Below are 22,651 nucleotides of genomic sequence, written 5' to 3'. Positions count from 1 at the left end.
ACTGATTTGTGTTACTGCAGTTCCTTCTCAGTAGAAGATGGAGTGCTATCCCTGCACCAACAGATAGGCAGATTGATGGATAGGGATAAGCAAACCTTAGGAGTGGGAAGTCGGGCCAAACCTTGTCAGTGCTTTAAGAAGAAATCTACTGTCACGTACCTGTTTTGCCAAATAAGTTGTTGAATGTTCTTGAAAATGGATAGCTCATGGAAAACATCGGTGCCACCAGGATCAGGGATGTTGACTGAAAGAGAGAAATGGCTTTTTGTCAAATGCTTAGAACTTTCTTTTGCAGTCACATGGAGAAAAGTAAAAGGTTAAAATAAAAAGCTGTTCTGCAGCACAGGTGGGACAGGTTAGATGTTGGTATGGCATCAGTTCACTCATTTGCATTTTTATGATGGCAGTGGAGAAGATAGACAAACTTTAAACAAAACTACCCAGCACAAAAGGTGACAGCCTATCTCTAACCATTGCTCAGTTGGGAACAAGGTGTAAGCTTCAGGGTCAGCCACAGAACCACAGAATCACAGGGGTTGGAAGGGACCTCTGGAGATCACTGAGTCCAATGTCTCTGCTATAGCACTTCCCTACAGCAGGTTGCACAGGGGTGTTCAGATGGGTCTTGAATATCTGCAGAGGAGGAGAGTCCACCACCTCCCTGGCAGCCTGTGCCGGGGCTCTGTCACTGTCAAAATAAGGAATTTCTTTCTCATTTTTTGTGGAAATTCCTATGTTCCAGTTTGTGCCTGTTGCCCCTTGTCCAGACACTGGGCACCACTGAAAAGAGCCTGGCCCTTTCTTCTTGACACTTGCCCTTTAGATATTTATAAACATTGATCAGATCCCCTCTCAGCCTTCTCTTCTCCAGGCTAAACAACCCCAGCTCTCTCACCCTTTCTTTGTACAGGAGATGCTCCAGGCCCCTCATCATCTTTGTGGTCTTCCACTGTGGTCTTAGCTGGCAGGACACCGTTGGCCTTCATGGACACAGAGCACCCTGGCTCATGGACAACCTGTTGGCCACCAGGACCCTCATGTCCTTTTCTGCAGAGCTCCTCTCCAGCAGGTCAGCCCCCAGCCTGTGCTGGTGCATGCAGTTATTCCTCTCCAGGTGCAGGACAGGACTCTACACTTGCTCTTGTTGAACCTCACCAGGTTCCTCTCTGTCCAACTCTCACCCTGTCCAGCTCTCGCAGACTGGCAGCACGGCCTTCTGGTGTGTCAGCCACTCCTCCCAGCTCCAAATCATCAGCAAACTTGTGGAGGATGGACTCTATTCCTTCACCCAGGTCATTGATAAAGGCACGGAACAAGACTGGATGCAGCACTGGCTCCTCGTGAGCATCACTAGTTACAGCCCCCAACCAGACCGTGCCCCTGATCGCACAGCCCTCTGTCAGTGTCAGACAGCAGAACGTTCTGGCCTTTTATCCATCAAGGGTGGCAGGAAGGCTGAGCTGTGCACTTGGGATCAGCCATGAGGGCTGCTGGGATAACCAAAGGCACACTGAACTCTACGCACTGGAGGGCGGCGGAATACAACTGTGTTCATTCCAGAGAGCTTTTGCTGCTAAAATGCTTCATTTTCAGAGCTGGTATAGTTTGACAAATTAATGGGATTCCTTCAAGAAGTATATTTAAAAAAATACAGAATTAAATGTCTTTCTCTGTTCAGTCTCTGCTCACTAGGTTGTGCCATAGGGGAAACAAGGCCTATATCATAAAGGGAGAGAGGAAGGAGGTAGATGAATAACATCTAAAAATTTTGATCGAGGACTTGGATCTTGCTTTATTTGCTCTTTTCAGTAGAACTGCCATGGAAACGGGACAACCCCAACAGTCTGGGGCAGCTTCAACAGTGTCAACTTCAGCTGAAAGTGTTTGGTCTGGGAGATTTTGTTAGAGAGGAATTCAGAACTGGGGTTGAAGGCTTAACAACTTGCTCCTTCTCCTTTATTCTGCTGGATGTGCCAGTACAGGAGGTAATGAGAAGCTACCATGCTTAATGATAGTTGTGTAAGTTATTCCTCCCATCCTGGGAAAAATGAGGTTTTCCAGAAGTTGAAATAGCACCACATCCAGCAGACATCATCTTCAGGACACAGACAAGGAATGGCACTTTAAAAATGCATTAGGAAATATTCCTAGCTATGAATTCCCAGTGGAATTCCTCCTGCAGAAAACACTGGAAATACTCAGAGTACCAGTTTAAAAAAGTCAGATAAATTATTCTCAGGATCCAAAATGAAGAAAGCTTCAGCAGAAGATAGCCAGAATTTTCTGATTGGTCCCAATGGGAGGACAAAAGGTGGTGGGCACAAAGGCAAAATACAAAAAATCCCACTGAAAAATGGTTCCACTGTGAGCAAACAAAGGAGTAGATGGGGCAGAGAGGTTGGGGAGCCTCCATCCTTTGAGCTATTCTGAGTTTTCTTAAGCAATACTTCAGCAGATTCTTCTGAATAAATTCTGTTCCTATACGAAGTGAAAACTCAGCACCATGAGAGTGATTCAGACACTACAGGAGTGACACAGACACTTCTGCAATCTGAATGAGATGACATCCAGAGGCTCTTCCCAACCTCAGCTGTTCTGTGATTGCAAGTGGACACAACTTGGACAAAATGCTGTTTCCTCCTCCCATTTTGTATTCTAAGAATCAAGCTGGCTGAGCTATCAGCTGCCTTACAAGTCCCAGCAGCAGCACGGCCATCCTTCCCTGCCCCAAGAAATTCCTTCTGAATTTTTCTTACATTGTGAATAATTAATGGTGCTCCTGGAATTGTCTTTTTTCAAACTTAAAGTTCCAGTTACATTTTGTACTTTATTTCTTAAGAAATTCAGTATGTTTTCATATACTGCTCTAGATCAAATGTCCGCCAAGCTCCTTCTTATTTTTGACCAATTATTGTAAGTGAAATAATGAACTTTGAAAAGCGAAGTGTATTCATATCTGTGTTGTTAATTTCTTTCCTTTCTCTGGTCAGTTCTGAAAAATAATTCAGCATACACAGTGCAATGGACTTAGGAGACAAATGAGAATGTTGGGTTATTCAACAGTAACTTAGAAATATGTTCTTAAATCAAGCATTTCACCTTTGTTTGTTGTGAACTCCATCTGGATAGTGAATTCCTCTTCAGCAGGGCTTCTTTTATCTATTTGTTCAAGAAAGAAAAATGCAGTGACTGTGTACAAATTCCAACAATCTGTCACATAATACAGGAAACAGTTTGACTTCTTACCTTGTTGTCCCACAGAGTCCCAAATACCAAAATGAATAATCCCTAGGAAACAGAAAATGACATATTTGACAACATCAACTTTTAATTGCAGTACCTCACAATTGTCACAATCACTGTCCGTGCTCACTATTAGAACTCCAAACTCTCTGATAGAAGGCGTTTTTGAAGTGCATTTCACATGATGATGGACTGTTGATGTGGTTGGAGTTCTCCAGGACGGACTGAATACCTGGTTTAGAAGATGACCCAGGTAGTTTCTAGCATTAAGTACATTTGGAAGAACGGATATTTGTATATGGGAGGCATGCCTTCCTATTTTTACAAGCTGGAAGGTGCACAATAGGAAAAGCAGGAGAGATTGGTCTGGAGTGTGCAGGTTTGAGGGCATCCTTAAGAGACAGAGCAGACATAACTATTGCTGTCTTTAAGAAATCCTGTTGTATCTAGATCCTGCTGGCCTGGTTGTAAAAACTGCTGACTGAAAATTCATCCATGGGTTCAGTCAGTTCCTCTCTCAGTAGCACTACTCAGCTGTCTGGGGGGATTTTCATGTAGTTTATAGTTCCTCATTACTTGAACCCACAAGAGGATCATGTGATGCCTCCAGATGCACTGTAATAAGAGCAGAACTTGATGAGCTGTAGCTCGCCCAACTGAAAATAATGGGGCTATTTTCCTCATCTTCAGGATAGGAGTTCTTGCCAAAAGCATTGGCAAAATTAGAAGTTGTGTCTGTGCCAGATCGATCTACGAGGCACATCTGTTAATGAAGCTGATCATATAAGGTGTTTCTGAATGCCTGGAATGGGTTTCCCAAAGAGCCCTTTGGGAGTGAAGATGTGTAAGACAACTCTGAGCTTTCCTGTGCTGTTTTAATTCCCCTCAAGCACAGCACTGCAGGAATGTCACTACTTGTTAAACGGGCATAAGACAAAACAAAACCATGCCTGTGTGTAACTCACCTGCAAAGCGTTGAGCAGAGCGAAGAGGATGTGGAAGGCTTGGTGGCTATGTTTGATGATGATGGTAAGACCAAATCCCCAGGTGAGGCCTAACAGTGGTGTCAAGATGATGAGACTTTTGCAAATTTGAAACAAGGTCTTCCGCTCTTGCTTGTTTGTCCTGTCCCCAATGTTTGGCCTTAGTATTTTTATTATCACAACTGCAGTGATGAACAAATTCATGGCCACGATGGCCAGGGCAGGTATGACAAAGGCCAAGATAGCTTTACTGTCCTCCCAGTTGAGCCAGCAGGCATCCTTTCTGGTGTAAGTGTCCCACGGCAGCGTGACAGCAATGGTGGTGACAGCGAAGACAAAGGGGCACCCATAACCCAGGCAGAATACCACTGCCTTCTGACACGTCTTGCTTGTGTTATGTAAGATGAAGACTAGTCTGTAAAAAAGGATGAGGCCAAGGCTGAGCATCCAGAAAAAGCCACACAGGTAGAATAAATGGATGAAGAATGTGGCTGCAACACAGATCTCTCTTCTTCTCTGCATGCTGCGTTCGCTGATGGAGGCAGTGACAATGAACCAAACGTCAGCAACTAGGAGAGATGCCGCTGTGTTGAGAATACAGACGTGACGGACGTAGGAGGTTGTGTTGTTTGTCACGGTTTTCCAAACTAAGGATTCAATTACAATACAGACCACTAAACTCAAGATCGAAATGGCCAGGCCAATGTGGGTAATGTAATCTTCAACAGAATTTGGAGCAGGTTTATCTGGTGACATCAGAATGGAGAATGGCGTCAAGTGATTGCAGGAACAAAGGACGTTGTCTTTTTCCTCTGTTAGTGTGCAACTTTGATTATCCCAGCTTCCCCTACTGTTGTTGAGGTTGAAGTCCCAAAAGACACATTGGGGCGCCTTCAAAGACAGGTCTTCTTTCTGAAAGGTCATATTAATGTGGAAGTTCTGGCTTCTCTCACAGCTCAGAACTGTTGATATCACCAAGCTGTTCACATACATGTCCACATTCACAGGCAAAATACGACCAAGAGCTGAGTAGGCCACACTGACAATGGTTGAATTTGGAGGCAGAGTCTCGATTTTATCAATCAGCACACGAGCTGTGAGGTTTCCCAGGCGGCTGAAGTCCTTACTGTAGTCGGCGTGGCTATGTCCTGTGACAACCATTCCTTGCAGCTCAAGGGTTTCAGTGGACACATGTGGAATGCTGTTATTAACCGGTAGGAGGTTCTCAGAAAATCTTTCCACTGCGTTCAGTAACAAAGAACTGATGGATATCGGCCCTTGATTCAGGTCAGCCCAAAGCTCCTTCTTGGAATCAGCAACAATAACATCCACTGTAGTGAAGTAATCCTGAAACAACAGAACAACAATGCTGCAACTGAAATCTTGTACGAATACTTGTTTTTGATGATAATTTCTGGACTGATCGAGAATTGCCTGTTGAAAAAGCCCTACGTGTTCTTCTTTTGTTCAGTCCACATGAAATATTCAATAAATAATCCTTTCCACACCCTATTTTCAAGTCAAGGCTTCCAAAGTAATTTGCTTAGCTTGTCTTTATATCTTAATATTTTCTCCAGCCTTCTTTCCCAGGCCTCAACCTTTATGCTGTCTTTGATTTTTTTCTATCTCATTCTCCAACTAGAAAACAAGTCTTCTTGCCCATTTCTGCTCAGAAGAGCAGTGCTATTCCTCCACACCTGACAATCACAGCTTACAAGTATTTCTATGATATGTTTTGCAATTCAGTTGTTGTAACATCAGTTGATTTTCCTTGCATCATTGTGGACCCTGGAATTTACTGTCCCTATCCTTATTTAAAGTCCATTTTCTATTCTTTCTCCTATTCCATCATTCATAGAATCATAGAATCAGCAAAGTTGGCTAAGACCCACAAGGTCATCCAGTCCAACCGTCCCTCTATGAGCAATATTTCTCACTAATCTATGTCCCTCAACACAATGTCTAACCGTTCCTTGAACACCTCCGAGGTTGGTGACCCCACCAGCTCCCTGGGCAGCCCATTCCTTGGCCTCTGCTCTAATCTTGAATCCCAGGGGCATTTATGGACCCCTAGAACATTTCTAGCTGCTAAGCTAGAATACAGCAACCTCTCTTTCGTGCTTAAGCTCCTAGTCTTCATCATCTTCCATAAATACTTGTTTCTTTGCCATCATTTAATCTGTCACTCTGTCTCATTCCTTTAACTCCCTCCTGTTCCTGACTCTAACTAACCACAGCAGTCCATCAGGAGGAATGTCATTCTTTATGACAAAAGAGGCCAAAGGTGCTGATGAGTATTAACAAGTGTTAAATAAAACCTTACGATGATGGTGGACTTCTTTGCTTCTATTGGAATAGAAGAGATGTTGTAGAGGATGGTAACAATTGCAGCAAGGTTTGCAGAAGAATTGTCATCTTGCAGCAGTACTATCTGATTCTTCAGGTTCTGAAGGAAGTCAGGTAGGCCGGTTTTTGCACTGGGACTGTTGACCAAGGACTGGAACAGAAGATAGCAGTGTATCACATGTATGCAGTTTGCCTGGAGCTTGATCCTCCTTCATAATGGCTACAGCAATACGAATCATAGAATCATAGAATCACAGAATCACCAAGGTTGGAAAAGACCTAAAAGCTCATCCAGTCCAACCGTTCACCTATTCCCAATAGCTCCCACTAAACCATGTCCCTCAACACAGCATCCAGCCTTTCCTTGAACACCCCCAGGCTCGGTGACTCCACCACCTCCCTGGGCATCCATTCCAGTGCCTGACCACCCTTTCTGAAAAGCAATACTTCCTCATGTCCAGCCTGAATCTCCCCTGCCGTAGCTTGAAGCCATTCCCCCTGTTCCTATTACTGATGACACGAGAGAAGAGGCCGACCCCCAGCTCACTACAGCCTCCCTTCAGGCAGTCATAGAGAGCAATGAGGTCTCCCCTGAGCTCCTCTTCTCCAGGCTGAACATTCCCAGCTCCTTCAACCTCTCCTCATCAGCCCTGTGTTCCAGACCCCTCACCAGCTTTGTTGCCCTCCTTTGAACACGTTCCAGGGCCTCCATGTCTTTCTTGCAGTGAGGGGCCCAAAACTGGACACAGCACTCGAGGTGCGGCCTCACCAGTGCTGAATACAGGGGAACAATCACCTCTCTGCTCCTGCTTGCAATGCTGTTTCTGATGCAAGCCAGGATGCCATTGGCCTTCTTGGCCACCTGGGCACACTGTTCAGCCAAGCATCAATCAATACCCCCAGGTCCATTTCCTCTACGTCTTTGAATAACACAGAGAGCACCGTACTGCCAAGAGGTAAAGTTTGCCCCTCCAGACACGTTACCTCTGCCGTGAGCAGCAGGCTGTTTATTTGTTCGGACACGCAGTCATTCTTTTCCATCTTCCACGACTTGCTGCAGCACTTGTAAATTTTGCAGCCTCGGAGAAAAGTAGTGTTTAAAACAGAGCACGACTTTATTAACACGTCTCCTTCCCTTCCAAAGGAATTGTTTTCTGAGCAGGAAATGATGTTCTCATCTGTATTGAGGAAAAGACATCAAGACGGAAAGCTGAGAAGCATAGAGGTGAATAATTTACCTCCCATCAGATAAATGACCACACAGCATTCTGAGTTCTTTAGATTAGGATTTCAGTTTTTACTCTTCGTTAATTACGACCTTTCAGTGAGTATATGCTTCAGAAGTTGTTTTTTTTCCCCAATATCTTCCAAGCTTTCACTGCTCTCCATAGTAATACTATACAGAAAGATTAATTTATATCTTCAAACATTCTTCCAAGGCCTAAGAGGATCTTTTTTGAGAGCAGGGAAATATTCTGGGTACCTGCATGCTGGTTCTTCTACTATAGGCTTGTGGTGTTTTGCTCTCAAGGAGAAGCTGCAATCAAAACCTGGTGAAAAGAACGCTGGCTTCTAAATTCTCATGTCAGCTTTTTTTTTTTTCAATCATGAAATGAGAAAGAAAACTGAAGAGAGCCCCTTGTTTTGGGGTACTTGACTGAACTGCCAAATGAACACCCAGTGTTTTAGGCTTTGTCTACTGGATTACATGCACCATAGGGGTGGGGTTGTGACTACACTGACCACTTATGAACTTAAGTCTCTTTGTACCTGTGATCGTTTCTAACCTAAAGTGAGTTTATTATGCTGAGAGACTCAGTTCTGCTGTAGCCCACATAGGAAGGTCGTATGAAGGTCTTGATAGTGATGCCTTAACACCTTTTTGATGAACAGAGTGTCTGCTAGTTGGCTTTGATTGGGTTATTCACAGTAGCTGCCACTTAAAATCAAGTGTCTACATATATATGTGGCACTATCACATAACTGCCTGCTCCAGCAAAGGCTGTGAAGACAAAACATCTTGTTGAATTATTATTTTTTTTTTTCAACATCAGCAAAATGTGTGTTTTCCTCTGCATTCCAAAATTTCCAGCCAGAAAGGAGACAAAAGTTCTTGGCAAACAAGAACTGTTCGTGTTGTCACCCCTGATTAAACTAGTGACATCTGCCTTACCAGAGATACTGGGATTTCCTATGTAGCAGCCAGGAGGAGCTCTGTGCTTGTGACACTTACCAGCTATGAGGTTCAGCTGTATCCTCTCGCTGCTGACCTCCTGCCCAATGCTGTTCACAAACTTGCAGTGTGCCTCGAGCTCCTTTCCCCTGCATTCCGTTTCTGTGTAATTGAACGAGTAGCACAAGAAATTTCCTCGCTTCTTTTTTTCTGCATGGAAAGTTTGAGGTGGGTCAGTACTGGTTCTAGGCCACCCAGCTGGCAGCAGAAAGCTGACATTTCTGTCTGGGCCACAGCTACGTCTGTCTATGGATCTTTTGAACTCCAGATCTGTCCCAGTCTCCCATTGCTTTGCAGTATGCCCCAACTGCAGTCTCCTCCAGAGAGGACCCAACACATCTCAGCAACCCGACAATCCCTCCATCTCCCCCTGCTCACACTTCAGCCTTTTTTTGTCTTTTTGCTCCTGCCTGCTTTCTGAAATAGTTCGGCTGTTCTGTGCTCACTTCTAATCTAGCTATTTTGTCACCTGCCTACATCCAGTCTATAGAGGTGTCCCAGGGAAGCCAAACACCCACAATAAGATTAAAGACATGGAAGCCTCAGCTGCTGCAGGTGGTATCTACAACCACGTAGAAGACAGATCTTTGAACTGTATTCAAAGATGTGTTGTTATTCTACATTTTTCAGAAATTAGTGGAAAGTCATGAGCAACACTTCCTTGATTCTCATTTCAAACAGGTGGCAGAGAGGAATATAAAAGAAAATAAGTGTAGTTCAGCATTCCTCAACCAGAACGGTGCTGATGATGCTTCCCTCCCCCTGCCCTGCATGGTGCCTCATTGCCATGGCAGCACATCAATTACTCTTCTGAGCCACACTCCCTAGGCCTGGCAACCATCCCAAAAAGCCCATTGCTGTATCTTAGTGGTACTCACAGGTAGTCGTAATACTGGTTACATGAACATAAATGAAAACAACGAAAAACTACAGGGTCTGGGTTGTAGTACGTACTGTAACTGATGGTTCCACAACTTTACTCTTTCTTACCAGCTGGAAATTCTTTTTCTTGCACCACAAATCTAACATCATAATCTTCCACGGTGTCATCACTTATGCAGCAGTTGATGGCTTGGGGCATCCTGCACATGATAGGTGCTTGAACGGGGTCTATCCGGATGTGCTGCTTCAGGGGCAAGGGAATCACATTGATTGTCATGCTAGCAGAATTGTTCAGGGAGTCCTGGGAGAATGAGCAGACGTAGGTGCCTGAAAGCAGTGACACAAAAGCCAGATCTTAGTCAGTGGAAGGGCTCCTCAGCTCCTGCATGCTCATCAGCCCATCAGTTCATCACAAGTACAGTCCTGGCAGTATCGGCATTTTCTGTTCTCGAGCAATTTGAATTTTAATTCTCGTTCTCTGTGTCTCCCATGATGAAGTACCTCAGCTATTTGCTGGGCTGGGGATGCTGAGCTCTGGGAGCAGGTCCAGAGGAGGCTCTGAGATGTCAGAGGGCTGGAGCAGCTCTGCTATGAGGAAAGGTTGAGGGAACTGGGCTCATTTAGCCTGGAGAAGAGAAGGCTGTGGGGTGACCTCATGGTGGCCTTCAGTGCTTGAAGGGAGCGGATAAACAGGAGGGGAACGGCTGTGTGTGAGGGTGGGTGGTGATGGGACAAGGGGAATGGTTTTGAAGTGAGACAGGGGAGGTTTGGGTTGGATGTGAGGAGGAAGTTTTTCATGCAGAGGGTGGTGAGGCACTGGCACAGGTTGCCCAAGGAGGCTGTGGATGCCCCATCCCTGCAGGCATTCAAGGCCAGGCTGGATGTGGCTCTGGGCAGCCTGGGCTGCTGGTTGGCGACCTGCACACAGCAGGGGGTTGGGACTGGAGGAGCGCTGTGGGCCTTTGCAACCCCGGACATTCTATCATTCTATGATTTCACTGCCTTTGTAGCTGGTGTCAGCCACGTTCACTCACCGTTCCAGTCTTGAGTGGCAGTGTTCACCTCGAGCACTGATGTGGCTGTGGATTTGTTGGTTGTAATGCACGCAGCGCATTCTACTGCTTGTATTCTATCTCCAGAATGGATTTCCCATCTGATGCTGTCATAATTGCTCACATCACTTTCACACTTTAGACTGAAGCCATATCCCACGGAAACTGATGTGTTTACGCTGGAAGATATTCTTACCTGGGCTGGGACAACACAAGATAAATGTCACTATATTGAGGGCCTCTTGTCAGAATGATTGCTTTGCCAATGGTGTGCACTGAAGAGCCTCAGACAGCGGGTGGTCTCTTGCTGTTCCCTCTTACCTTCTCGGAAGTAGGTAATTCTGATGTCCCAGCTGCTCCGGGCGCCGTGCCCTGTCTGCAGCTCACATGTGTATGTTGTCACCGTACCCGACTGCTCGGCCAAGCACAGCGAGTCCATCATGTTGAGCTTGTATTCAGTGCAGTTACTGCTGAAACTGGGGACTCCTAGAGAGAAAAAGAACTAACTGAAGGTCAGGGGGCATCTAACAGCAGTTGGGTTCTTGAAATCCCAAGCAGTCACACTAGCTGAGGAAGCCTGATGGTTTTGTCAGCGCCCTCTGATAGAATGCCACTTGAACACATCACTGCTGAAGTCCTTTCTAATCCTTCACTCGAAGTGCTCACAGAAGTCTCAAAGGCCCAATGCTTTCAGCACTGCTCTGCAGCCAAAATTAATGTAATTAGAGCCACAGCAGCGCTTGGATGTGTCAGGATGGTTAACTAGTTGCCCAAGGAGGCTGTGGATGCCCCATCCCTGCAGGCATTCAAGGCCAGGCTGGATGTGGCTCTGGGCAGCCTGGGCTGCTGGTTGGCGACCTGCACACAGCAGGGGTTGGGGCTGGAGGAGCGCTGTGGGCCTTTGCAACCCAGGGAATTCTATGATTCTATGAATTGAGGGTGTTCTGGATCAGCCTGACCTCACTGCTGTATGTAGGAAACAAGATAGGCAGTACAGGAGGAAAGCCACTGAGGAAGCTTGGCAATAAAGGGCAAATAAGGGCTGCTGCAGCCCAGCTTTCACCTCTTTCTGCAAGCACTGCTGCACAGCAGTGGCTGTGCTCCGTGGCAAGGACTGTGCATGAACTTTGAAGGTTTATCTGTATGTCCCACTTCCTGATAAAGTCCTTTTACAACAAATGTTTAGCATGGACAGAAAATCCATACCCATAAAACATTTAAGAAATCCATACCCAGTAAATACTAAAGAGGGCATAAAGCTGGTTATAATGGACTTTTGTGAGATTCTCTACTGATGTCATTTCGTAACTCCCTGCAACACACTGTGCTTGGAGATATATTAACTCTCACGTTCATGCTATTAGTAAAGCCTAACAGGAAGTCTGACTCAATTGGTATGTGATGGATCACAGCCCTGTGTGGAGTCAGTTTTTAGGTAAGATGGAGCGGTTTTGAGGGGCACTACTCATCCCTCTTGGTTTCCCCATCTCGTTATGTGGTACATAGAGACTTTCTGCCCCCAGGGATGACGCTGCAGATAATCATAGACACCCTTACAATTCATTGTTTCTCTCAAAACCAGAGGATGCAAAAATAAGCTTCTTGGACAGTCAGTGTGATGATGGTCCACACGGCTGCTTCCAGTCGGGATGGCACAGATGTGAGTATCTGCACAGTGCACGGAGATGCTCAGATGCCCAGAATCCCACCTACTCTTGTGCAGTGCCTACGGAGTCTGTACACACTTGGCCCCACTCTGGGGCATACCCCACGCACACCTAAGGCTCAGACCTCTGGGCTAGCTGCTGCTGAGCTGCACGAGGTCTCTGACAGACATGCAAACCAAGCAGTGAAAAGCAACCTTTTGTAAATCTCACCTGTAATATTGATTGCTCCATTCACCTTCCAGTTGCCAGTAAGCAGTGGTAATTGTCCATCAATGCAACAGAACAGCACAGGGCTGTTTGCCTGTATCTCAGGGCTGTTGCAGCTAACTTTATCATTGTTTGAGTATGAGATGATACGTAGTGGAGACACTCGTATTTCTTCTGTGCCTCTGTATATCAGATTTAGAGACAAGTATCTGCTTGTAAAAGTGCATGTGTAGGTACCTGTAAGACAAAGACAACATCTTTACATGCAGCACATTTTGCTGTTGGTTCCCCTACATTTGGAGTTGTGAACTGGGAGCTACTTTGCATCGAGTTTGCATACATGTTTGCATGCATGTCCTGGCACAATGTCGCCCATTTCCCTTACTCTGATTTTCAAAAAGCTCTAAACAAGAGCACGTGAAAAACCAAACTCTGTGGGCTCTTACTTCTTGGGTTATGTTTGCAAAGGGGTCGAGAGCCTTCGAGGCAAAATGCAGTCACAGCCTCAGTTACCTCACACAGAGGACGAGGCGGCCTCACTGCTGAGCAGCCACTCCTGTGATGTGATAGGGGACACTGGCACCAAAAACACCCATTGTCAGTCTTCCACATCCTACTGCCACTGCAGGTCAGCAGGTGGTTCATTACAGAAAACAATCAGACCAACAAAGGACCAAAAGCTGACAGGGAAATGATGAGGGATGCTCTGTTGTCTCACTCCAGGGAGTCGCAGTCACTGCATGCCTCTGCTTCCTATAGAATCAGTTACACTAGAGATTTGCATCTGCTCTTTTAATGACAGGAAATCTTACCAGAATCCTCCTGCGTAACGTTGATAATTGTAAGAACTGCCCGTGACATCGCAGTGCTGTTGTCTGTCTTCACGGAGTGCCGTGAGCTGTTCAGGATGATCTGACTGCCATGATTCCAGGTCGTGTTCTCAGCCGTGGTGTCCACCTCGCACATCAGTTGGATGGCATCTCCTTCAAAAATGTGGGCAGGGCTCACAGTGAAGTTCGTGCGATCTGGGAAGACAAAGTGCAGCATTCTGCATTATTGCATGGTGCCTTTCATGGTAGAAATCTCAGCTGTTCTCAGCTGCACGCAGTTTAGGCTGCAGGGCACTGCCTCTGATAGCAGATACTACATTATCCACAGGATCTTCTTCTACCATCTCTGTCAGCCAAAGGTCCCAGGCAGCTTTATGAAGGTGGACTTGTACCAGCTCTGCTTTCCAAGGAGGAAATCTGGGAGAGAACCAACCCAAGGAGAGGGCCCACAGAGAGAGCTGGTCAGTGCTCAGACCAGGAGAGATGCCGGCACTTTGCTGGGCACTGTGTTGCAGCAGCTTGGACAAAGTGCCAAGGAAATCAGAGGGAACAAGTTCTTTAAGGCAGCTGCTTGTTCTGGCGTGATGGCGTGGAGAGTATGGGCAGCCTGACATGCAGAGAGCTCAGTTCTGGAGCTGAGCTCAAGGGATTCCATCTCTCTCCCACGGAGATACTGCATCAGGGTTTAACAGAGTAGCTGGAAGGGTTTGGTTTTTAGTCAGAAATGCTGCATGCATGGCCATCTCATTCAAATTCTAAGCTTTGGTGAAATGAAGCGCAAGGTGAAATGAAACAGATGAGAAATAAACAGTTTTTGTAGGTCCAGAATTAGATAATCAGCAACATAAGGTGAATGCTGAAGGGAAAGACTGGGAGAGTTTTGCACTTACTCATTATTTCTGCAGTGAAGGAGGTGGGCTCTATGTTGTACGATTCATCCAGGTACTGTACTACACGTCTGCTGGAATGCTCCAGCTGATGGAAGCTCGCTGATCCTGCCTCCACTCTGTAGTTCACATCAACACTTCCAGGCCTGAGCAGACAGAATGAAAGAAGCACCATGACCTGGCAGCCTTGCATACCAGAGTATTTCTATGTTGTGGGACCATCTTGTGTGCCTAGGAAGGCATGAGAGCCAAAGGTTCCCGTAGGACTCACAGCTTGCTCTGGTGTATAAGAATATATACTGAATATATACTGAATATATACTGAATATAAGAATATATAAGAATCATAGACTGGCCTGGGTTGAAAAGGACCACAGTGACCATCTAGTTTCAGCCCCGTCTATGTGCAGGGTCACCAACCAGCAGACCAGGCTGTCCAGAGCTATGTTATCCATAGTCCTACTTTCATGCTAATGGTTGGGATTTCCTCTGAAGCTATGATACTCTTATTTCATACATACATACTGTGCATGAGTTCTAAGCAGAGTGAGTGCAGGCTTTGCTGAGCTGTGTTGCCTTGAGGAGAGATTTGTGCCCCCTAGGAAAACATGAAATTGTTTACTTACCTGAAACCAGTTGTTGTTGCTGACACAAAGCCTGGTAAGCATCCATAGCCAGCATTAAACTGTAAACAAAGACACATGACAAGACTTGAATCCTCTGCATTATCACTGTAGTGTAATTAAAATAGGGAGCTTTCCATCCAACATCGCTGTGAGTGAGAGCATGCAGTGTATCTGACAGAATGGGCCTTGCCACTGCCACCAGAATACATTTACATGGATGGTTTCATTCTCTACACGCTCATGGGGATGTAAGCTGGAACCAATAATGTGATTTTTATATATTTTTGATGCAAAAGATTTCTGAATACTTCTTTGTCTTCCTATGTGTTAAAACAAAGGGGAATTTTGTCCTAAGCTGTGGCTCACTTCATAGCTACAAGTGCTGCAGTCTCTGCAGCTTCCCCCTGCAAAGTGGGGCAGTGACAGTAACAAATCAGGTGCTGAGACACAGGATAAATGCTGCTTTTTAAGAGGGTTTTGTGGCTTTAAGGATGGAAAACAAAATCATTACCGCTTTATCGAGGTCAGCTTTGTATTTTTTGTATAGCTGTGAAGAATGATTCCTGAGATCATCATGGAAGGCTGTGCCAAGTCTTACTGACATATTCATTACAGTGGGCTCTCCCATACCACATGAGTCTGTAAGGAGAGGCGTAAAAATAAATCAAAGGCAACAATTACAATTAAAATTAGCTTTTTCTACTAACTTAAACCTAACTCTTACAACTTCACAAGGCTCATCTGTATGATAGAAAAGCAACAGTTCTCATAATTTCCCACACCTACTTTAGATGTGTGCCATCTGCTGAATACCCAGACCTCCTCTCCAGCTAACAGTAAGCTGTAGACTAGCTGTAGTGTTCAGACCACCACCAGAAAGTGATGTATTCAGAAGCTGATATGCAGCTTTCTTGCAGTGATTGAATTGCTACACCACTTCTGTTAAAGAGGGAATTCAGGTGAATAATTTTGACCAGGTACTTAACTTATACATAGCAAAAATTGCATGGGATGAATCACCCCGTGTTTCACTGAAATGAATGTAAAAAATCCTTGATGGCTTCAGGAGGGTGGTATTCTGGGTGAAGATTCATCCGTGGGAAGAAGAGAGTAGAAAATATTGGACATCAGAGCCCACTTTAGGACAAGGCCATTCCACACAGAGGAGGAATGTGGTGCCCAGGGTCCTGGACTTCCAAAGGATCTGAATTTCCACATGATTCAGTGCCTTGTAGAGCTACCAGGTCTAATCCATGCAGAAATAGCATGGTGTTGCCCTGTTTCAGAACAATTGCCTCTGAGTGCAGCAGCTAGCATGGTGAGCCGACAGCGCGGGGCTGCCCAGCTTAGCTCTGGAGCTGCCTCTGTGTTCCTTTGCTCCAGCACAAGCAGTAGTGGCTTCCTCAAAGCCTTCATGGGCTCTGTCTTGGGTTGCAGAAGCAACAGGTAGAGCTGCATCCCACTCCTGTTAGCCTGAAGGTCCAGCCAACAGCCAGGCTCCTAAGAAGTCATGGGCTCCTAAATGAGTCATCATGAGAGCCACAGAATGAAAACTAGCAAAAAACATGCGCTGGGGTTTTTTTTTTTTCATTTCTTTTATTCCTTCTCTCCTCTGGAGTATTTTGACACAATTTAGTCACATTTGTAAGCTCTGTTAATGAAAACCTGAGAAGAAGTAACTGTCTTTGCTTAGCAGAAATTCCCAGAGGCACATGAGGGGCTGCAGGAGCTGGGGCTCTTGCATGGCACTATATGTCTCCATATAACTGTGTTGAGACCACTCCCCACAGTCACAGAACCCCAGCATGGCCTGGGTTCAAAGGCCCACAGCGCTCCTCCAGCCCCAACCCCTGCTGTGTGCAGGTCGCCAACCAGCAGCCCAGGCTGCCCAGAGCCACATCCAGCCTGGCCTTGAATGCCTGCAGGGATGGGGCATCCACAGCCTCCTTAGGCAACCTGTGCCAGTGCCTCACCACCCTCGGGGGGAAAAACTTCCTCCTCAGATCCAACCTGCCCTGTCTCACTTTAAAACCATTCCCCTTGTCCCATCACCACCCACCCTCACAAACAGCCTCTGAAAGAAAATCCATGGCATTTCTGCACACCTTCCACATTCATGGCAAGGAGGCAGCCCAGCGCTCTGCTCAGCTCTGATCTTCAAAGCAGCACAGGGCTGTGCAATGCTCAGGCTCAGCATAGTTTCTCCTTACCTTTATTCTGAAGCTCACAGTAGGGCCCAAGGAAAGGCTTTTCTCTGGTGTAGCCACACGGCTGGCTGGGAGCTAGGCTGATGGAAGGGCAGCTGATCAGGTCACTGCACCCCGTGCTCGGCCAGGCAAATCCGCTTTCACAAGAACAGCAGCTCTGGTTCTCAGCAGTCACACAGACTGGTGTTGGACAGACAGAGAAACACTGTAAGAATGACAGAATCACAACATCCCAAGGGTGGAGGCACTCCAGAGGATCCCTGTGCCCAGCCCCGGCCCCACACGGCACCCCCAGCCCCGGTCCAGCGGTGTCCCAGTGCTCCTCTGGCCGCTCGGCCCACCGCCATCTGGGCGCAGCCTCGTCCTCAGCCCCGGCCCTCCCCTGCCACAGCAGAACACGCTGTTAACAAACTGATTTTCACACAGTGCACGTGGCCCTCGAGGCCTTTAAAAGATCCATTTGTGTGTTGTTTTGGGAATGCCTCCTTTTACTGCTTCTTGGGCCATCGGGAATGGTCGGAGATTCCTCCCTGTCCCTGTAAAGGCCTGGTGCATTAATTGCATTAATTGCTTGGATGTGATGTTTCACAACCGCAGTTAGGTAACAAAACCTGCCCTGTACCCATAAGAGTAAGCCTGGTACTGACTGCATCTCACATAGCCTGCCAGGTCAAGCAGAGCCCCTTGCAGTGATTTACACTCCAAACACAAGTGGGAGGGAAGGAAACAGTCTGATGGCTGTTGTCGCAGCTTCCTGAAACTTGAAAGTGACTCAAACTGCTTGTTATTTAAACTGGAGCGAAATTCTTTGACTCAAGCTTCCTCTGGCTCTGTCCCTTCCTTAGGAAAAGAAAAGCATTTGGGTCTACTAATGCTAACATTATGTAAAGAAAAGCAGTGGGGTGGAGGTAACAAACCACACTGTGTTACAGGGCTTTGCTGGGTCTCTCAGTGGGCAGCAGAGACCATGGGAGATACAGGGTGCTGGCAAGCAAGAATGTCAGCCAGAATACAAAAATAAACAACCAACCCACCTGTTGTAACGTTGACACTTGAAACTGTCATTTCTACATCTGAAATATTGGTTGAAAATGGAAGAGGGAGGTTTCTGAAATACTCTTTAATTGGTTCCACGTAGGATGAATTCGTAAGGCTTACTTCAATGTCAATGGCATACTCCAGGGGTGGGGGGTCGAAAATGAGCACTGGAAGAGAAATAGCATGAGACTGCAAAGCTGTGTGAGGGCAAATCCTAAACTGGGGGTTTCCCAGATGGCATTTTGCCTTTTGTTGCAATTTCACAGCAGCAGAGTTTGGCATTCTGTTTAGGAACACTTCCAACTTCCTGCTGTGCAGATATTCTGCACTACTTCTACCTGCTGCCTGGCCTGCCATAGCCAGATATCTGTGGTCTCAGACCAATAGGAAGCAAATATAGATGGCATAAGATATACAGAGAAAAGCCATCTCATCCACCCTCTCCCTTGAGTCAGTAAGTGACCAACAAGAACTGAAGCCATGCTGGGTTATCCTGTGACCCCACACTGCTCAGCAGCTTGTGCTTTGGTTTTCTTCCTCTAAAATAAGTTTCATCTTGCATAGGAACTTTGCTCATATGTATCCACCTATGACTGTGCAGAACTTTGCACCTCTCTTATTTTTGTGTTTTTACTGCCTCTTTCTGACTGCCTGTCTCCAAGCACTGTCCCAGCACTGACCTCACACATGGCTTGCTGGAAACCCGCTCTGCTGCCATACATACATGCACATACCATTTTGCTTCTGCCTCTGCAGCTCTGGTTGGAAGCTTTCCTCTCCTACCTCCCTGCCAATCTGTGGGAGAAACAGAGAGAAGTTCTGTGAAAAAAAAACTAAGTGAAGCTTTAACTACTGTGGTTGGCATGAGAAAATAAGCAAAGAAAACCTTCCCGTTAACAAATTCCTCCTCTGCAAGCAGAATGTCTGTGTCTTCTAAGCAGGGAAATGCTAAACACCACTGTGGTTGAACAGGGAGCGGTGGCATGGGTTCGCCAGGCTGGGTTCACCCAGGGTGCAGCTGAGTGCCTTGCAGATCACCCTGCTTTTTCAGTCATGCCTTGAACTACAGTGACGCTGACATTAGCAAGGAAAGCCAGAGAACAAGCAAAGATGTAAGCAGGAAGTTTGTGGCTTGGCCAGTTTCTTGAACCCTGCTGTAATCATTGTTTACAGAAGGGGTGAATAGGCTGGCAGCCCTTCAGCCATCTCTGGGTACCGAGGAACATCTGGCACCTGATCTGGGCTGGGCTCTGTGTCACGGTGCAGCAGCAGTGAAGCTGGCAAGGAGTGCAGTGCTTCTCCTGAGTCAGCTGCCATGCATGACCTTCTGTCATCCCCTTCATCCCCCATCTTTGCACCCAGTGCTTTCCTTTGCAATTACTCTCCCCAGCGACTGCGGCGGTGCTAAGTGCTGCCCCATGAACCTCACATAATTCACACCAGAATAATGACTCATTTGCAAGGTGCACCAGTGATCAGTGACTGCTCTTTTCATGAAAAATGCCAAAGTGCTCTGGGCTGCAGATGGTTGGGAAAAGCAGAACAGGGAGAGGGAGGTGATCGTCCTCCTCTGCTCGGCTCTGCCATGAGGAAAGATTGAGGGAACTGGGCTTGTTTGGCTTGGAGAAAAGAAGGCTGTGGGGTGACCTCATGGTGGCCTTCAGTGCTTGAAGGGAGCGGATAAACAGGAGGGGAACGGCTGTGTGTGAGGGTGGGTGGTGATGGGACAAGGGGAATGGTTTTAAAGTGAGACAGGGCAGGTTTAGGTTGGATCTGAGGAGGAAGTTTTTCATGCAGAGGGTGGTGAGGCACTGGCACAGGTTGCCCAAGGAGGCTGTGGATGCCCCATCCCTGCAGGCATTCAAGGCCAGGCTGGATGTGGCTCTGGGCAGCCTGGGCTGCTGGTTGGTGACCTGCACACAGCAGGGGTTGGGACTGGAGGAGCGCTGTGGGCCTTTGCAACCCAGGCCATGCTGGGATGATTCTCTTCTGGTCTTCTTCCAACTTGCCCAGAAGAGCTTGGATTCCAGTCACCCTGTCAGAGCTCAGGACCCTGGCACATTACAGGCTGAGTCTGTTTGGGCTTGAGTGGGTTTATATATATAGGTAAAGAAGTGTTTTACATTTTGCAGTAAACTGTGATTGACCAAGGGTTCGTCGATCTGTAGACTGTTTTTCTTTATAGACACTATTAACTCCTATTCAGTCGTTCGGTCCCTTTGTTTTCTGTGCCTCTTTTGGCCTCTGTGCCTAGGGACCATTTGTGCAAAAACTGTTCTGAACACACACACACAGAATGAAGCACAGAGCAGACTCCTGTAGCATCTGCAGATGAGGCAGATGTCAGTGAGGGACACTGCGGGCGGTCTGCCCAGGAGCAGTGCCCAAACAGCTCTAGGCTGAGCCCAGAGGACAGCAAACTAAATCCCTTGTAGCCTAACACAAGTTTTGCTCAATTCCTTCTGGTGAGGCTTTAAGTCTGGGAAGAAAAAGAGCCCAGTTCTTGGAATTTCTATCCATTTTCCACACTGCAGTTTCAGTTTCCCCACTTTATCTTGTACTGCCCTTCTTGAAGGCTTTCTGGCTGTAGAGCTGGGCTCTATGAGCAGAGACCAAATTACAACCCGTGGCTCTGGGTTAGGATACTCACAGCAGATTGGGTGAGTGGGTCAAAGCCTGAGGCCTGAGACGTCTGGAAGCGTGTTGTGGCCAGCATAGACAGGAGGTGGAGGGCTGCAGTAACTGGGGATGGCATGTTGTTGTCAGCTTTGCTGTACAGCCTAGGAGGAAAGTGGAGAAGGATCAGATTTTCAGCTGGCTCTCACAGAGGGAAGTGCTCACACACCCTACAAAAGCACGGCGTTGAGGCTGCTACAGCACGCTGCTCACTCCATCCCAGATGGAGCACAAAGCAAAGTCTGCAATAATACCTATTTACTGTCACCAGAATATTTATTCCATTTCTTCTTTATTTTTCCTTTTTTTTTTTTCATGTCACCTACACCAACTCAAAATGGAGAGAGAAAGGACCTTCTGGAGACAGCACGGTTACACCACAGGTTTAGCTAGAGATTTCCACCTGTTTATTGCCCCTCGTTAATGAGGGAAACAGTGAAAATGAGCTCTCCTGGAACAAAAGTACATATAATTTGAGTTTTAATATGCAGCTCCACTGATGGCAGTAATGCTAACAAGAGAATAACACGGAACGTAAGAGTGCTGACACGTCAGAATATTGCATGGTGCCTGAAATTACAACCCAGGAAAACAACGTTTTCTGGATCACTAATATCTAAGCTAAGCGTCACAGGTGATGCAGACCTTTCTAGCAGGTGCTGACACACTCTGAGTGATGTGAGCACAGAAAGGGAGCTGGAGGTATGTTTAGAATTGTGGCTTGGTATAAATATGCACTTTTTGAGTTTTGCTGACAAAGCATTTCTCTCAATTCCAGATTAAAAGCCAGCAATGGCTGTTAATGCAATGGAGAGAGGCAGAATCCAAGCAGACTGCAGGAATCCCTTTAAGAAAGGAAAGGACTGCAGAAAGTCTCTGAAGACTCAACAACACGTGAGTGGTAACATCAGCTTGTTTAGCAATCAAGTGAGCTTGACTAATATCATGAACTTTTGCAGAAATAACCATAGGATCACAGAATGGCCTGGGATGCAAAGGCCCACAACCTCTTTGGGCAACCTGTTCCAGTGCCTCACCACCCTCTGAGTGAAAAGGCATCTGAACAAGCAGGAAAGCAAGGCTACATCTACAGCACTCAGTGCAGCCGCCTTCAGAGAGGTGCTGCCATTGCCTGTGTGCTGGGGCTCCTCTCTGAGCCTGCATTAGAGGTGCTGAACCATACGTACACTCCTGCCCAGGGCTTCCCCAGGGTGGTGTTTCCAGTGCTCTGACTCATACCCTTTTCACATTATGTCACACTGGTCCCCCTTGCTTGTGAAACATAACTTTTTCCTCCTTGACCTGTAACTTTAAATTCCTTTGTTCCTCTGTAGGCCTTCCTATTAGTCATGACCTCTTTACGGTCAGTGAGTCTGCATGGAAAATGAAAGTTAATTCGGTCCCATCTATCAGCAGAACAGGTCCAAACCATACCATGACCAAGCAAGACTTCCTGCAAGAAGAAGAAAACTTGGCAAGGCTTGTGTTTGCAAGGCAAAGTAACTGCAACAGGACTCATTCCACCACGTAACTGGTAGCACAGAAAACACCAGCTGAATGAGTGGAAAATGACATTCCCCAACAGCCACTTCCCTGTGCTGGGAAAGGAAGGGCTTGCTGAGAGCTGACCTTTCTTCAGAGCGGTTACCTCGATTTTCAGCAGGGACTTAATGCCCATGCAGCTCATGGCTTCTGTGGTCTTAGCACTGTGCAAGGTTCAAAGAGCCCTGGTAGCACCTGGACAGAAGCAGTGGAGCCTTGGTGTGGCGTGTTG

At 46.7% G+C, this 22,651-nt stretch overlaps 1 protein-coding gene across 2 annotated transcripts in view; it reads right to left on the bottom strand.

The window, feature by feature from the left end:
• Positions 1 to 22,651, bottom strand: part of ADGRF5 (adhesion G protein-coupled receptor F5) — a 31,792-nt gene that overhangs the window by 1,793 nt on the left and 7,348 nt on the right. Inside the window, exons 3-21 of one of the 2 annotated variants that reach the window (XM_052691038.1) lie at positions 20,852 to 20,983; positions 18,936 to 18,996; positions 18,198 to 18,368; positions 17,167 to 17,343; positions 15,468 to 15,595; positions 14,957 to 15,015; positions 14,334 to 14,476; positions 13,426 to 13,638; positions 12,617 to 12,850; positions 11,061 to 11,225; positions 10,722 to 10,940; positions 9,796 to 10,014; positions 8,806 to 8,955; positions 7,557 to 7,750; positions 6,550 to 6,723; positions 4,209 to 5,573; positions 3,247 to 3,288; positions 3,100 to 3,159; positions 160 to 244 (exon numbers count right to left, since the gene is read on the bottom strand). In XM_052691038.1, the coding sequence (XP_052546998.1) occupies positions 160 to 244; positions 3,100 to 3,159; positions 3,247 to 3,288; positions 4,209 to 5,573; positions 6,550 to 6,723; positions 7,557 to 7,750; positions 8,806 to 8,955; positions 9,796 to 10,014; positions 10,722 to 10,940; positions 11,061 to 11,225; positions 12,617 to 12,850; positions 13,426 to 13,638; positions 14,334 to 14,476; positions 14,957 to 15,015; positions 15,468 to 15,595; positions 17,167 to 17,343; positions 18,198 to 18,368; positions 18,936 to 18,996; positions 20,852 to 20,956 (3,964 nt within the window). In that variant the 5' untranslated portion in view covers positions 20,957 to 20,983. The remainder of the gene's footprint in view (positions 1 to 159; positions 245 to 3,099; positions 3,160 to 3,246; positions 3,289 to 4,208; positions 5,574 to 6,549; positions 6,724 to 7,556; positions 7,751 to 8,805; positions 8,956 to 9,795; positions 10,015 to 10,721; positions 10,941 to 11,060; positions 11,226 to 12,616; positions 12,851 to 13,425; positions 13,639 to 14,333; positions 14,477 to 14,956; positions 15,016 to 15,467; positions 15,596 to 17,166; positions 17,344 to 18,197; positions 18,369 to 18,935; positions 18,997 to 20,851; positions 20,984 to 22,651) is intronic. The other variant, XM_052691029.1, reaches the window with a different exon arrangement.

This window comes from Tympanuchus pallidicinctus, unplaced genomic scaffold (assembly GCF_026119805.1).
Source record: "Tympanuchus pallidicinctus isolate F22 unplaced genomic scaffold, pur_lepc_1.0 scaffold1, whole genome shotgun sequence".
Lineage (NCBI taxonomy): Eukaryota > Metazoa > Chordata > Aves > Galliformes > Phasianidae > Tympanuchus > Tympanuchus pallidicinctus.
The sequence above is the reverse complement of the archived record's forward strand: the minus strand, read 5'-3'. Positions and strand labels throughout refer to the sequence as shown.